Source organism: Pseudorasbora parva, chromosome 1 (genome assembly GCF_024679245.1).
Source record: "Pseudorasbora parva isolate DD20220531a chromosome 1, ASM2467924v1, whole genome shotgun sequence".
Lineage (NCBI taxonomy): Eukaryota > Metazoa > Chordata > Actinopteri > Cypriniformes > Gobionidae > Pseudorasbora > Pseudorasbora parva.
In genome coordinates this window covers 57,724,113-57,741,820 of record NC_090172.1, presented here as the reverse complement: position 1 = coordinate 57,741,820, position 17,708 = coordinate 57,724,113, and the positions used below count along the sequence as shown (strand labels likewise).

Below are 17,708 nucleotides of genomic sequence, written 5' to 3'. Positions count from 1 at the left end.
ATTTAGATGCTCCATATGGTGTGGAAATGAACGGGTCTTTATCATCACTGAAGTGAACGATGATACGATCGCAGATGGACAACCAAGTGAACATGACACACGAGCATATATTCAAGCAGAAGCAGCATATATTAGTTCTCAGTTAATCCTGTCCTGTGTGACTCGTGTGTTTTGATTAATGACGTGCACTAAGCGCTCTCTTCTCACCATCAATAATAGACACGCCCCTCACTGCTGATTGGCTACAAGTTTGTTATTAAACGGTTTTGAAATAACACTTACTCCACCTTTAAGCTACTATATTGTACTGTATATACGAATATGTTGTGCTGTCAGAAGATTAAAGTGTGTGTATGTGTCTGCACAGCTTGGATAAGAAGAGCAAATACCACTACCTGGTTAAATGGAGAGATCTGACCTATGACCAGTGCACCTGGGAGAGAGATGACCTGGACATCCCTGAGTTTAGTGGGCACAAAACGGCGTACTGGAGACACAGGTACAGTCATATGTAGATGTTTCAGCAAACTGTCACAACAGTTTGATAGGATAGTTCACCCAGGAATTAAAATCCTGGGATTTAAAGGGGCTATATGTAGAATTCAGAAACCCTTGTTATTAGCAGCAGCAGTGGCCATAAAGTGAACTGCAGCCAACAACGTATGATGATAAGACACAAGGCAACTTTTTGAGCAATGTTGCTATGGGCACTTTCCTATTGAGAATAGGCAACACATTTCTGTCTGGATATTTCGATCAGTTTTGTGCCCTGTGTCTCACCTGGTTGCCCGGTGACGGCAACATTACTCAAAGAGTTGCCCCGGTGTATCATCACCGTTATTTCTAGCGTACAAGAGATTGAATGGGATTCAAGGCACTATTTACTCCACCGCAAAGATCTTTTTCATTCAATATACTTTTAACGAACATCCCGACAGTGTCCACACTGCTGAGAGTGAATGTGTAAATGAATGTGTAAATATGTGCTGCACACTTTCCTCTCAAAAAAAAAAAAAAAAAAAAAAAAAATGAAAGCAGTGAGAAAACAGCAGTTAAGAAAGCATCTGATCATAGCGATACATTTAGACAAGCTCTGCAATTTCCCGGGATCATGTAAACAGATGAGGTAATTACAATTATAAAGTATATTTGAGACTATGAATGAATGAATCTCTCGTTTTTTTAATGACACATTGACAGTACAGTACAGAATGGCTCTTTAGTCATTATTCTGAACATTGTATAAGCATTTGTTTCATTTGTCACTGAATGGAAGAGAGGCTCTCGGGAACTTTAACGCCACATTGATTTTCCCGGCAAAAATGACCCAAGTCCTTCACATAAAAATCAGCCTGCAGGCATTCACAGACAACCTGTAAGTCAAGGAAGATCTCGTTTTTTTAAATTTACAAGCTGTTCACACAACACATGAAAATTCGTATACATTTATATATACAGCTCTGGAAAAAATTAAGAGGCCACTTAATATTGATTTCTCAATTTTAAGTGGCCTCTTAATTTTTAATTAATCTTAATTCTTAATTTTTTCCAGAGCTGTATATATCCCCTTTAATCAACCCTCATGCTGTTCTCAACTTTTTACATTTATTTATTATCATATTTATAATATTTTTTATTGTATTTCCTTCCTCAGTGGAAAACAAAAGGAGAATTTAGGTAGAATTTAGTAGAATTTTCATTATTCGCTAAAAAGATTGACTGCTTTTTTCTAACAATATATTTTGAATGATGGACTAAGCAAGTGTTTTTTTTTTTCTCACAGGGAGGAAGTGATGAAGGAAGACCCAGAGAAGCCAAGGAAGATGTGGAAGAGAGAGGAGAATGATGAAGCTCCAAGCACGCCTGTTAATGATGTAAGTGTCAGCCCCTGTCTTTTATACCGGTGGTTCTTATATTTTTAATACAAAAAAAGTTGTGATTTTCTAGTCAGAATGATGTTCCCCCTTTTTTAAAGATGAATATCTCTTTAAATGTGAAGTAATAAGTAATATATAAGTAATACATAAGTATAATATACATATATATTTTTTAATAATACTGATCCTGTAGTTACGATAATGCTGTTGCTAGACCAGTGGTTCTCAGCCTCAGCTAACTTCCAAGGGGGGCACATTATTACTTAAAATTATTGAATTTAATAAATTATTATTAATATTTTAGAACACATAAAATCATGATTAAAACTGAAATGACACTGTTTGAAATACCCTCAATAACTATTGTTTTATAGGTCTTGAAACATGGATTTTTATAATTAGTGGTTAATTCATTTAAGGTGCCCCTATAGAGCTCCCGAGGTCACGTGACTTATTCTGTTTACGACGCCATTTTGGCAGGCAAGAACAGCTGGCGCCAGCATGAGTTTCAAGGCAACGGAGCTCACATGCCCACTTTAATTCAAAAGACATAAACTTGTACATAGAAAAACTTAATCGATTATACAGAACATATCTAGGGCTGTGACGGTAGCATTTTTTTTTTTTTTTTTACCACGACGGTGGTCTAGAGCTGTGCCAGTGTCCGGTTAACACGACAACCGCACCACCGCAGTGGCTGAGTAGCACCGGCGATAGTTTTTTTGTATAGAATCAGTCATAATCAATCAATTTAATATCTTTTTTTTCTTCAGTATTTATTTATTGATCCTTAATTTAGTTTCAAATAGCCTTTCTTGATGTTATACATAAAAGCACTTATGTTATTCACGATTAAGTATTGGGATATTTTTTTATCATTATTTATGTGAGGCAAAAGTAAGCTACACAGTAACACACTTTTGGGCTCTATCATACACCTGGTGCAATGCAGCGGCAGTGATTTTTGCTAGTTTCAGACCAACGCAATTATCATTTTCACATCCACGATGCACACGCACCTATCTGTTCACCCATTGGTGTGTTGGTCTCGAAATGTGTGTTCAGGCACATTGTTGGCGTGCTGCTATTTTGAGGAACTGAAAACGATCTGCACCATTGACCAACAAAAACCTGCTCTGAAGTCAATAGCGCAGTATTTTTTGTGTTATTTAAAGGGCGCTTTAGTAATATGTGCCTATAGGCGGGTGCACAACGTACGTACTTTCTGCTTGTGATGTGCACTAGCACACAAACATTTTAAAATATTAAAAATAAAAGATTCCTATCTGGAGAATTCTCACTTCCTTTTATGTAACAATATAACAAATTTGGATAATGCCAGCCTATGGTCTTCACTGGCTGCCTGCAAGAAAAAAGGTACAATTACCTTTTTTATTCTTTATTCTATATTTTTTGTAGCCAACAAAATTTTAGATTGTAGACTGTAAATATTGCTTTAATCTTGCAATATCACGCTGCAACTGACGAAAATACATGCAAATAGAAAAAACGTGTGCTGCAAATACAGAAACACTCAGTAATGCAACCAAATACAGAAATGCTCTGCAAAAACCCACAATGCACACACGGTCAGGTCATCAACAAGGCAACACCACTAACAAGTAGACATTGAACAGGAAGCATATCCCAGCCAGGGTTGTCGCTTGTTGGGGTCCCCTTGAAATATTTTCGTTGTGGTCTGTGGTATTTGCAGCATGTTTCTGTATTTGCAGCACGTTATCAAACTGATGAAAATGATTTCCTAATTTGCTGTTAGTTTTGTTTTTTCCTCTTTGTCTTCAGTTGCGGCGTGCAGACCTCCATAATTTGAACCTCCTCTGATTTTATAATTTTGTCGAATCTGCTTTCTAGCCCAAAGTCGTCAGTGCATTAAAGCTTTTGTGCCATGCAGGACCTCTGTCTTTTCTCACCACTTCTCTACCCTTCTCTCTTCTTCCAGCCCACAATCAAGTATGAAGAGCAGCCAAACTTTGTGACCAAGACAGGAGGGACGCTGCACCTCTACCAGCTGGAGGGGCTGAACTGGCTGCGCTTCTCCTGGGCTCAGGGCACCGACACCATCCTGGCTGATGAAATGGGCTTGGGCAAGACCATCCAGACCATCGTCTTCCTCTACTCACTGTTTAAAGAGGTCTGTGCACTCAGGCAGACACTTAGGCAGGCAAGACAGGCGAGAAGTGGTTTCCCTTGGACAGCATCTCTGTCCCAAGTCGAGACACTCGCACAATGTCCCCCTTCTTTTAATGCACCTTAGACACTACACACAACATACAAAAAAAGAAGAAAGAAAAAAAGTATAGGATAGTGTAGGGTCTGAAAAGATGTGGAGGGTTATCTTATATTATTATCATACAATCTAAAATTAATTGATCCATTGAAAGTGGTGACACTGATAAATATATTACGTAGGAAAGAAAAAAAAGGACACTGACTAATACAATGAGGGCGGTATGATGGTGATGAGGAGTGATGGTAGTGACAATATAATAAACAGTAAATGGGTAATTTGGCTCATGAATATACACACTAGGGGTGTCCCCGACTAAGGATTTACACATTCGAATCAGAATTTTCGAATCATCTGTGTGTGTGTAAACCATACACCGGAAAAAAATAAACTGTATAAACGGGTTGGGAAGGGCAGGACACTAGTCAGCAGGAGGCTAAGACTATTTTTATTTTACTTTACACACGGCACACAGCCACCACTTTTAATAAAGTGTTCAAAACTAGGCTACACTACACATTCGTAAATTAACCGTTCTCTCATAACATTTAAAAACCGCGATCGAAACACAGAACATCACAAATATATAAAAGAACATTTTGATAAATAAACCTAAAAAATACCTGCCTAGAGAGGAAAAGAACACTTTGAGTGCGTTTATATGCACGTTCAAGCCGATTGTGCCTAAAGGGGGTCGCACACCGGACTGAAGCTCAGCGCCGTGTCTCGGGGATCTCACACCAGGCAGACGTGAACATTATATACGCGCAAGCTCAATTTTGAATCGACTTCTGACAGAAGAGCTGTACGATGAGTGTATCTTGTAGCACAGGGTGAAATCAATATGTACATTCACGAATTGAGGGAAATATACATTTAATCATCGCTGACAGGCGTCGAATGCTGCCGTCGGTGTATGTGTCCGAAAGGCGCGGCGCATCCGGTGCGAAGCTCAGTGCCCTTAAAGGGGCGATCGCTCAGTGCCACGACACGTCTAAAACACTAATATTGAGCACACCCATATTGCCTAAAATGGTATGCTCCTCGTTTCATAACCCCCGCGAAGAGTCGACCATGAGATTAGTAGTCGAATCCGGTCCTGCATATCGATGCATCGAATCTTCGACTATTAGGGGTTACCCCTAATACACACACTCCCATACTCACACATACACTCACCCACACACAACTATACATTTGCACACTTTAATTTCCCTTCTAGAATTATGTAATTACTTGATTGTCAGTTATTGCACTATTATGGTTTTTATGTCTGTTTGTCAAAAAAAACAAAACACAAAAAAACCAACAAAAGGGGTCTGTGCGGGTCAGGTTGCAAATGTTAAATGACGAGTAAACTCTTAAACTTCATGCTATATTTTCTCTCTCCCGTCCTGTTCCTCTCTGTCCATACTTCCTTATCACTCTGTGTATTTCTCTCACCAGGGTCACACTAAAGGGCCATTCCTGGTGAGCGCACCGCTCTCCACAATCATCAACTGGGAGAGGGAGTTTGAGATGTGGGCGCCCGACTTCTACGTGGTCACCTACACCGGAGACAAGGACAGCAGGGCCATCATTCGTGAGAACGAGTTCACTTTCGACGACACGGCGGTGAAGGGAGGAAAGAAAGCCTTCAAATTACGGGTGAGAAGATGAGAAAGAAAGCAGTGGTTGGTGATTGGAGAGGTGAAATGCAAAGGTGGACAGTGTGAGGAGGAAAATGAAGAGACGTAAAATGGCTGTAGGAGAGGAGCCATAGTATGAGAGATGAGAGAAAGGTTATACAATAAATGACTTTTACTGTATTAATTCTCGTCTCTTCCCTCCAGAGAGAAGCACCCATTAAGTTCCATGTGTTGTTGACGTCATATGAGCTGGTTACTATAGACCAGAACGTTCTCAAGTCCATTGACTGGGCCTGTCTTGTAGTGGATGAAGCCCACCGTCTCAAAAACAACCAGTCCAAGGTAGACTGACCTCTGGGTTTTTCTTGTTTTCTGTTCAGGATTTATTAGGTTTGTGTGTGTTTTTGTGAAACAGAGAGTGAGAGAGAGAGTTTTGGAGATTTCATTTTCTAATTTAATAAAAGAAAGGAAATCACTTTTTGGATTCTTTGCAACACAGTAGATTGAGGATGACAGGAATAAACATGCACATTTATAAACCGCCATAATAAAGCCATTACACATTTTCATTTAGCGAGTCATTATCTAAGTTAACTCTTTCCCCGCTAGTGTTTTAAAAAAAAAAGTTGCCATCCACTGCCAGCTTTTTTGATCATTTTCACAAACTTTTCAATCCCCCCATAATATTTTATTGTATGAATATATCAAAAGAAAGAACAGATCCTCAATAGAACCCATTTTATTCTACATTCATGCATTCCTGTGTAAGTTTAATAAAAAAGTAACATTATGAGCAAAAAGCTGAGAAAAACATGTTTTTGTCAAAGACTACAATTGATTGGATTCAGAACGATGATCAAAACTCAGATGGAGTAGATTGAGTACTTTAATGGGCATTTTTGTGAAATATGAGGACACAAATGTGTATAATGACATGGGTATGACACAGGTATTACAAGGAGAGGGTGAAATATGAGGACATTGGCCATGTCTCCACTTTTCAAAATGCTTATAAATCATACAGGATGAGTTTTTTTGAGAAAGTAAAAATGCAGAATGTTTCCTGTGATGGGTAGGTTTAGGGGCAGGAGCAGTGTGTGTGAGTGTGAGTGTGAGTGTGTGTGTGTGTGTGTGTGTGTGTGTGTGTGTGTGTGTGTGTGTGTGTGTGGTAGGTTTAGGGGCAGTGTGTGTGTGTGTGTGTGTAGATAGGATTAGGGGCAGGGGCAGTGTAAGGGGATAGAAAATACAGTTTGTACAGTATAAAAACCATTACGCTTATGGAATGTCCCCACATTTCACAAAAACAACCGTGTGTGTGTATGTGTGTGATATTAACGGAAGTCTGTTGTTTTGGTGTGTTAGTTCTTTAGGAGGCTGAATGACTACAAGATAGACCACAAGCTGCTGCTAACAGGAACGCCACTCCAGAATAACCTGGAAGAACTTTTCCATCTGCTCAACTTCCTGACGCCCAACCGCTTCAAGTACCAGCAAACACATGAAATCACACACTTACACACTAGACTATAAAAGTGGCCTAACACAGTATTTGGACAGTAAAATATATGACTTTATCTAATGCGATTATGTACTTTTTTTGTTTAGTTTGCCTGAATTGTCCAGACACTTTTCTGGTCCACTGTATGTGCACACTATATCAACACAACTCTAAATGATTTCCCTATCACTTTGTTTCTGTCCCTCAGCAATCTAGAGGGTTTTCTAGAGGAATTTGCGGACATCTCTAAAGAGGACCAGATCAAGAAACTGCACGATCTGCTCGGCCCACACATGCTCCGGAGACTCAAAGCTGACGTGTTTAAGAACATGCCAGCCAAAACTGAGCTGATCGTCCGAGTGGAGCTCAGCCCCATGCAGAAGTGAGATGCGTTTGCATGCTGAATTTATTGATACATCTCAAGAAAAATGAGATCAGTTTGTTTAAATGAACATATATCTTATGTGTGCCAGCATAAAACATTCAATACAAAAAAAATTATATAGTTATGTGGTGGAAGCAGCTTTTATTCATGTGTTTGTCCATACTCTGTGTGTGAACAGAAAATACTACAAGTTCATTCTGACCCGCAACTTTGAGGCGCTGAACTCTAAGGGAGGAGGAAACCAGGTGTCTCTGCTCAACATTATGATGGACCTAAAAAAGTGCTGCAACCATCCCTACCTCTTCCCCGTCGCTTCTGCCGTAAGAACACACACTGCATTTCTATCAGCTACTATCAGGAAACACCGGTGCCTGTTAAGATCTGGCTAGGGACAACAGATGGAAACTAACACTTGTAGCTAACTCTGGCTTGTTTACAGCAAGTAACCTGTTGTTGATCAATGAGCATTATCCCTGTCAAATAAAAACTAAATTAAATAAATAAAAACATCAGGGCTATTCAAATCTTGCCCTGGAGGGCCAATGCGCTGCAGAGTTTAGCCACGACCCTGATCAAACACATCCACCTGTGATTTTCTAATGATCCTGAAGACATTGATTAGCATGTTTAGATGTGTTTGATCAGGGTCAGAGCTAAACTCTGCAGCGCACTGGCCCTCCAGGGCAATATTTGAATAGCCCCGAGATACAAGATGAGTTTATGGCTCTTTTTGGACCTATCCTAACTTGTGTAGTGTGAAATACTGCCACCTGCTGTCTGATAAAATTTGTTTCAAATGCTGTCATTTCAAATGTTGTGTTTACTGTTTGTCTGAGTTTTTTGTTAACACTTTAATTCATGCTTAACTAATGCCCAGATAATCAGGAGTTAATGTATTAATCATAAAGTAAACTAAACCATTTATTAATGATTACTGCATCAGCAACTAATGAAGATTCTTTATGATTAATAGATTAAATAATATATGATTTATAAATAAATAAAGATAAATAATAAATTAATAAAGATAAATAATAAATAGATAAATAATAAATTAATTTGTTATTAATTAAATGGGTCATCATGTATTAATTTCCTTACATATTATATTACATATTATATATTACATATACCATATTATATTAACTAATAATGTAAATGAACATGTTAATTACCACATCGCGTCAAGGTCATGTATTTCAACTTCCAGTTGTGTGCTTTAATTAATCATTAGCTAATGATTTACAAAGGTGTCATTATGTTATGACTTGTTTTGAAATTGAGATTTATACATCATCTGACAACTGAATAAATAAATAAATAAATAAATAAATAAATAAATAAATAAATAAATAAATAAATAAATAAATAAATAAATAAATAAGCTTTCCATTGATGTATGGTTTGTTAGGATTGGAAATTTTCAACATTTTGGATATTTGTGACCCTGGACCAGTCGTTTAATTTGAGATTTTGAGATTATAAATAAGCTTCCCGTTGATGTATGGTTTGTTAGGATTGGATAATATTCGGCCGAGATGCAACTATTTGAAAATCTGGAATCTGAGGGTGCAAAAAAATCTAAATATTGAGAAAATTACTTTTAAAGTCCGTAGCAAAGCATATTACTACTAATACTATTTATTAAATGTGTATTTACGGTAGGAAATGTACTAAATATCTTCATTAAACATGATCTTTACTTAATATCCTAATGATTTTTGGCAAAACAGAAAAATTGATCATTTTCAAATATACCCGTGCGACTTATGACTGGTTTTGTGGGGCAGGGTCACATGTGTATTATATGCTGTTTTGTTGTGTTTGTGTGTCGCAGGAAGCTCCCAAAACACCAAGTGGAGCGTATGAAGGTGTCGGTCTCACTAAGGCCTCTGGGAAACTCATGCTGCTGCAGAAAATGCTCCGAAAACTGAAAGAACAAGGCCACCGCGTGCTAGTGTTCTCTCAGGTACGAACACACATGTAATAAATACACATTCACATGGCCTGTAATTTACACATAAGAAGCTGCTGTATTGCATGGACAATCAATTTATGGTGTGTTTAGTGCCCCCAGGTGGTACACAGCAGAAACTCTAGAAATGTAAAATACTTCAAATATTATACAATATATTGTTTTTTAAAGGGTATTTATCATGTTTTATTTCTATTCAAATTGGCTACAGCTTTGTGTTTGTAATTATTGAAGTCTAATATGGACCCCACGGCATGCTCCTCGCATCTGATTTGATCAGATGTGGTACTTGCTCTGAACATTTTGATTGGATCATGTAAATACTTACACACTCTGTTTCCTCCCTAGATGACCAAGATGCTGGATTTGCTGGAGGATTTCTTGGATTACGAGGGTTATAAATATGAGCGAATTGATGGAGGCATTACTGGAGCTCTCCGACAGGAAGCCATCGACAGATTCAACGGTAAGAGCAGCTCACCACATACACACGTTTTGTTCATAAATGACCTGAGAGTATTACTGTAGTGTGTTTTGGATAGAGCTGGGGAATTACCTAGAGAAGTGATCCTGTGGGGCTTCCAGGTGATATATGAAACAAAATTACAGTAACATAAAAGAACAATTTTATAAAAAAAGAACAGCATTTATTCAAAATAGAAATGTTTTCTAACAAATAGAGATCTTTACTATCACTTTTAGTCAATTGTATCTTTTTTTATTACTTTTTATACACATTCTTGCTGAATAAAAGTATAATTTCTTTCAAAAAGAAAAAGAAAAAAAGACTGACCCCAAACTTTTGAACTAGTGTATATTGTTACAAGATGTCTTAAAAAAAAAAAAATGCTGTTCTTTTTAAAACTTTTTAGTATTTTTTATTCAAGAATCCTGAAAGAAAAAAAATTAAGCAGCACAACATTAATAATTAATCAACATTAATTATAAATCAGCATATTAAGAATAATTTTCTGAAGGATTGTTTGACACTGACGACTGGAGTAATGATGCTGATAAAAATTAAGCTTTGCATCACAGGATTAAATTTTATTTTAAAGTATATTAAAATAGAAAAGCATTATTTTAAATTGTAATAATATATCACAATATTACACTTTTTTTCCGGTGGTGGTGTAATGGTGTGGGGGATGTTTTCTTGGCACACTTTAGGCCTCTTAGTGCCAATTGGGCATCGTTTAAATGCTACGGCCTACCTGAGCATTGTTTCTGACCATGTCCATCCCTTTATGACCACTATGTACCCATCCTCTGATGGCTACTTCCAGCAGGATAATGCACCATGTCACAAAGCTCGAATCATTTCAAATTGGTTTCTTGAACATGACAATGAGTTCACTGTACTAAAATGGCCCTACAGTCACCAGATCTCAACCCAATAGAGCATCTTTGGGATGTGGTGGAACGGGAGCTTCGTGCCCTGGATGTGCATCCCACAAATCTCCATCAACTGTAAGATGCTCTCCTATCAATACGGGCCAACATTTCTAAAGAATGCTTTCAGCACCTTGTTGAATCAATGCCACGGAGAGTTAAGGCAGTTCTGAAGGCGAAAGGGGGTCAAACACAGTATTAGTATGGAGTTCCTAATAATCCTTTAGGTGAGCGTGTATATATATATATATATATATACATCCTGTTTTCCAATACTTATATCTGAACATCTTTATCATGACATGTTTACTTGAGATGCAAATGTCTTGAAACTTATGATAAATTGAACAAAATGTGTTTATGCTTAAAACAAATATCTGCCAATGATTTATGAAAAATCTGTTGGAAGATATTTGTTCCAGTTTTTAGCATAAACTCAATGACTTGATCAATTTCACAGAAAACAAGTAATTGCCAGTAATTGCATCATGATTTAAGAATCTCTAGACATTTGCACTGGAAAACAAGGCAAAATTACTGAGGGAAGAACATCACTTTTGTGCAGTATGATCAGAAGGTACAGTAAAATATATTTCCATTTTCTAGTGGTTAGAAGCAGAGCGATTCAAGCTACTTTTCTTTGTAACCTAAATTTAAAAGTAATGAAGATCTGTTGGAAGTTATATTTTCAAACTCTGAATTGTGTCTCGATGTGTTTCTCTCTGTACATTAAGATAATTTATTGACGTATTGCGTCCCCTATAATTTATTTATTTTTATTTTGTTGTTAAAAAAGTCTTTAAATTTATCTTCATAAAACCTGCAGAAACCCGGTATGAATTTTGTCAAGCTGTGCCCGACTTTAACACTTTTAGTAAAGGCACTAAAATTCTACATCGCCTAAACTTTTTTAATACATTTATATTTACATTTATGCATTTAGCAGACGCTTTTATCCAAAGCGACTTACAACTCAGGAGTACAGGAAGCGATCCGTCAAGAAGAGGCAAAGAAACACAAAAAGTGCCCTAAATACCAAGATCTGTATACTGCTCAGAGTAGCAAAAACCAGAAAAGGGAAGAAGAAAGGAGAAATAGAGGAGGAAAAAGGTTTATTCTTTAATTTTTTTAATGTAAGATTAAGTGCTCATGGAAGAGATGAGTTTTTACCTGTCTTTTGAATGAGCGAGTGATTCTGTCGTGCGTATGGAGGACGGAAGATCGTTCCACCAACCAGGAACAGTGAAAGAAAAAGTTCTGGAGAGGGATTTCATGCCTCTCTGTAATGGTACCACAAGCCTTCTCATTAGCTGAGCGAAGGCTTCTGGTGGGGGTGTAGACTCGTAGGAGTGAGTCGAAGTATGCGGGTGCTGAGCTTGTGGAAGATCCATAAGCAAGAGTCAGAGCTTTGAATTTGATCCGGGCAGCGAGTGGTAGCCAATGCAGAGAGATGAATAGTGGTGTGACATGAGACATTTTGGGCTCATTGAATACGCGACGTGCCGCAGCGTTCTGGATCATTTGCAGCGTTTTGATTGCACAAGATGGAAGTCCCGCCAGAAGCGCATTGCAATAGTGAAGTCTAGAAATGACCAGGGCTTGGACAAGAAGCTGTGTTGCATGCTCTGTAAGGAACGGTCTGATTTTCCTGATGTTGTGCAACGCAAACCTGCATGACCGAGCTGTCTTTGAGATGTGGTCTTTGAAGGACAGCTGGTCATCAAAGATTACTCCAAGATTTCTGACCGACCCTAAAGAGGTAATCAAAGATGAACCTAGCTGGATGGTGAAATCGTGTTGTATGGTCGGATTACATTTGCTATTTATTTGCTTAAAAAAACGCACAGTAACTTTGAAATCATCTTTAAACGAAAAAGTAAAGGTACAGTCTCATGAGTCTATGATTTGCACGGACTACAGGAATACGAATATTAAGCAAAATGCATCTGTCATTCACCAAAATTTCTTACGCTTGTGCTCAAGTGATGGTAATTTGCTCAATGCTAAAAAAACTTTAGAAACTTTGATGGAATTAAACAAAGGTGTTCTGCAATGTTAGAGAAACCCAGAGCCAGAGGTTTGGTTTTAATAGCTATTAAAATGTCATCACAAAGTCATCTTTACTCCCCCCGGTCTCTGCTCTCTCTTCCCAGTCCAAATGTTGATGATAAATGTGTGTTTTGTGAATTTAGAGACACTACTTTTCTTTATTTCCATTCTTTGAGCTCTTGAGTCACTTGTTTTTACAGATGTGGGGAAAGGTTTATGCAAATGTCTTATCTTGAAATGGCAGTTGATATATTTTATTGTTGGGCAAGCAAAACAGTAGGACAAAATTACCTGAGAACAGACATGTTTGGGACATTATACCTCTGTTTAAAGCGTTTGTAAAGTCTGGAAACATTGTTGAATTTGAATATTTCAAAGTATCGACAGATATATAAACATTTGAACAACAGTGTATATCATTGTGTTATTTGTTATGATGGCTTTTTTGGGTGTCCAAAATGTATGACAAAAGTCTTATCAAACTATCAATAATTCTGCAGCACTTTTTGGGAATTAACTTAATCTTAAAGCTACACTGTGTAACTTTTTTAGTTTATTCTTAGCTAAAAACACTTTTTAAAAATAAATGTGCTCATGAATGTATATTTACTTCTATTAAGTAATAAAGTATTCTCGTAAGTTTATATTATGCCATTGAAAATACATACGGGTGGGGGGTTCGAATGCCGGTCCCTATGTTGTCCCTCCATCTTGAAAGTACATTAGCCAAAGAGGGACATACCCGTAAAGTCAAGCTTCACCTTTCGGGTTTTAACACTTGATGGCACCGTATCGAATGTGAAGAGGGGGATTGCCATGTTGATCTTGGACTAAATAGGCCACCGTAGGAGTTAAAACGAAATCAGATTTGAGAGAAACAGAAACTATTATTCACTGAATGGTCATATACCTTTACACCGCTAGATGGGGGAAAATATCACAGAGTGTAGCTTTAACTTGTTTGGGAGACATCCTAAGCATTCCTCAAAATATATTCATAATCATCTTGTCACAGTTAAAAATCTCCACATTCAATTTAATTTAATATCCTACCGCTTTGGAGAGAAATGTAGCAGCTCGTTGATCTGCCAGTCGTGGGTCTTTCATGCGGAGACTCTCCTCATGTGTTTGCAATTTGCATAATGATGCATTTAAAAGTTAATGACCAAACGCATTGTTACAAAAGTTCTGTTGCAAATTACATATGGATAACATTGAATAAATAACGTTTTCATCAAGTTATATACTGATAATTAATCACTCAAAGCCCTTTATCGAAACTCCTCTACTTAAAGGACCCAAAAATGAAAATTCTGTCAGTTCCTCACCCTCATGTCGTTGGACACCCGTAAGACCTCAGTTAATCTTCGGAACACAAATGAAGATATTTTTGTTGAAATCCGATGGCTCAGAAAGGCCTCCTGGATCTACAATCATTTTATGAAGCGACGAGAATAGTTTTTGTGCGCAAAAAAAACAACTAAATAGCGACTTATATAGTGATGGGCCGATTTCAAAACAATGTTTCGAACGGTGATGAATCAGCATATCGAATCATGATTCGAATCGTGTGTCAAACCGCCAAACTGCTGAAATCACGTGACATTGGCGATCCGAATCATGGTTTGATAAACTGATTCATAACGGTTCGAAGCTTTGTTTTGAAATCAGCCATCACTATATAAGCCGTTATTTAGTTTTTTTTTTGGTGCACTGTAGCAAAAGAGCCACTGTAGAGAGATGGGCTTTGTGACGACGTCTTTAGTGCCTTTTATGAGTCTTGAGAGAGGAAATGACATTGTGGCCAATGAAGGCTTTTGTGGGCCATCAGATTTCAACTAAAATATCTTAATTTGTGTTCAGAAGATGAACTGAGGTCTTACGGGTGTCGAACGACATGAGGGTGAGAATTTTCATTTTTGGATGAACTAACCCTTTAACCCTTTAACCCTTTCCCCCCCCGGAAAACCATCTTGACAGGTCTAAATTATAATCATTTATAATAGGCTTACCAGAGTGATTCATGGTAAGACAAAACATATTTTGGAAGAATGATTGATGATGTATTGACTCGTTATTTAAATTGAGTTGATTTTGGGTACATAGTGTAACTTTAAATATCTGCATCAAATCTCTGTCTGTCTGTCTGTCTTACAGCTCCTGGAGCGTGTCAGTTTTGTTTTCTTCTTTCTACACGGGCGGGCGGTCTGGGCATCAACCTGGCCACTGCGGACACAGTCGTCATCTTTGACTCTGACTGGAATCCCCACAATGACATTCAGGTAAATTAGATATTTAATCTGCATGTGTGACACTTGTTCAGCTAAACATATTTGAGGAAGCTCAATGTAGCAATTTCTAAGTGGTCTTGAATGTTACCTCTTTCTCTCAGGCCTTCAGTCGAGCTCACCGCATTGGTCAGGCCAATAAAGTAATGATATACCGGTTTGTGACTCGGGCCTCGGTCGAGGAACGAATCACTCAGGTGGCCAAAAGGAAGATGATGCTCACACATCTGGTGGTGCGGCCCGGTCTGGGCTCAAAAGCCGGATCCATGTCTAAGCAAGAGCTGGACGACATCCTCAAGTTCGGCACTGAGGAGCTTTTCAAGGATGAGATTGAGGGTGGGATTGATCAAATAAATCGGTTGATGTGTAGAATTTAATCAACAAATTCATGTTTCTAAAAACATGCCAGTGGCGGCGTTTCACAAAAACCTAGGGTATGGCATAAATCCTTCTGACCATACAACAACAACTTTCCCAAATAATCTAAATAGCCTATATCTAAACAAAATGTGGACAAAAATCCACTAAAATAATTTATCAACAGACTTAACAGCAATTTAAAAAAAATGAAAATACTGAAAAAGCCCTGGACCTAATCAAACACGACACATGAGAAAAATGATCTTTTCCATGTTAATGAGTTATTGTTGTTTTGTTTTTGTACTAACCAACCACGATGACGATTCTATTTTACAAACAGTTTTTGTTTCTGTGATGTTGTGGCTGGAACAACAGTATGACGAGTGCAGATTATGTGCTTTATTTAACGTAACAGGAATTTAAAGTGAGTTTGATATCATTTTTGTGACCTTTATAGACATAGCCTTACTAAAAACAACAATGGATAATTCAACTCAGATGACAATAAATTAAAGGAAACAACTAGCTATGTTCGAACTGTCAACTCAAGGTGAACAAACAAGTGTATTCTGTGATTAAAAAAAATGTTTCAGTCACTCAGTATATATTTTTATTTTAATCATGCTCAAATTTAGCCTGACGTGATCATTCTCAATTCTAGTCAGAATATGAGTCTGAAACTGCTCCATTGGGCTGTGATTATGGGGCGTGTTTCAACCGAACCAGGAAAGACCTCGATTGGACAGACCGACAACCAATCAGAGCAACGAAGCGATGCATTGTCAAATGTCAACAGAACTCAACTGCACTGTGTTGCCAAGTCCGCTTTTTTCCCCCCGCGGGTCGTTTTCGATGTCCGCGGGTTGAAGCGACTATTATGTGATTATAGACCCATGAGTGCGAATTTTAGCAGGCAACCTTGCCAAAATAACACACATTTTACCCCCAAATGCCATTTTTTCCCCGGAGAACCCCCCGAGAAGCTATTGTTTAGGGCTAGTAGTTGGCAGGTTTTGTTGTAAAAACTTGGCAACCCTGTCTGCACGCACGCTGGAATACACAATCTTTGCCGGTGTTGTAAAAAAATAACATAATTTAATGATACACAGAGTACTTACCCAACATGATCATCATTTCAGAGAGAAATTGTGAAGGTGATGCAGATACAAACAAGCTCTCCGTTTAGGATTCGAAAAAATATAATCCAAGCCCCTTTGATGACGTGCATGATTATGTTACTGTTGATCATCTGTCCGTCATCGTCTAAAGCCCGCCCTGATGATTTCATTGGTCCGAACCGTTTCTGTTCGGGGATAATTACTCCTCTATGGAGCGAGGCCAGACCGAACTGCCCGACCTAAAACATTTCTGGGCGGGGCTAAGTTCGGCTGGCATCCAGGCTAGCTAAAATTGGTATAAATTTGGGAATTCGATATTGTACTTTTCCATTTCGTTGTGAAAGCAGTCAGTACACTTGCAGAGAGAGCCCGCCCACATGCTCTTCTGATTGGCGTTTGATTAAATGATCTCGAATCGAGTCTAGTTTGCTGCAGAAAATCTTGTTGCATCGCATCTCTGACCGTGTCTGGTTAGGACTGTTTAAATTTGCTTTTCAAAGCTGCAACAGAACAAACTAGCAGCATCGTGAGCTGTTTATTTCCTCTGCTTGTCTGAATGCCAGGGTATGGCAACTGCCATACTCTGCCAAACCTAAACGCCGCCCCTGTCTGTTACTCATGATTGCACCTGCTTTGAATGACCAATAAACACTTTGTTATACTGACGGTACACCTGTGTGTTTCTTTTTTCAGCAGGGGAAAATAAGGATGATGACAGCAGCGTAATTCACTACGACAACGCCGCCATCGAGCGTCTGCTAGACCGCAGCCAGGACGCCACAGATGACTCGGACATGCAGAACATGAACGAGTATCTGAGCTCCTTCAAGGTGGCCCAGTACACTGTCAAAGAAGATGACAAGGTGGGAGACGTTTTTGAGCAGTATCAA

The 17,708-nt window shown here is 38.3% G+C and overlaps 1 protein-coding gene across 3 annotated transcripts in view; it reads left to right on the top strand.

The window, feature by feature from the left end:
• Nucleotides 1–17,708, top strand: part of chd3 (chromodomain helicase DNA binding protein 3) — a 100,291-nt gene that overhangs the window by 23,579 nt on the left and 59,004 nt on the right. For 2 of the 3 annotated variants that reach the window (XM_067446450.1, XM_067446433.1), the window contains exons 12-24: nt 368–499; nt 1,784–1,874; nt 3,838–4,029; nt 5,572–5,772; nt 5,958–6,095; nt 7,116–7,237; nt 7,460–7,633; nt 7,815–7,956; nt 9,474–9,605; nt 9,960–10,077; nt 15,210–15,334; nt 15,445–15,676; nt 17,512–17,681. In XM_067446450.1, the coding sequence (XP_067302551.1) occupies nt 368–499; nt 1,784–1,874; nt 3,838–4,029; nt 5,572–5,772; nt 5,958–6,095; nt 7,116–7,237; nt 7,460–7,633; nt 7,815–7,956; nt 9,474–9,605; nt 9,960–10,077; nt 15,210–15,334; nt 15,445–15,676; nt 17,512–17,681 (1,969 nt within the window). The remainder of the gene's footprint in view (nt 1–367; nt 500–1,783; nt 1,875–3,837; nt 4,030–5,571; nt 5,773–5,957; nt 6,096–7,115; nt 7,238–7,459; nt 7,634–7,814; nt 7,957–9,473; nt 9,606–9,959; nt 10,078–15,209; nt 15,335–15,444; nt 15,677–17,511; nt 17,682–17,708) is intronic. The other variant, XM_067446442.1, reaches the window with a different exon arrangement.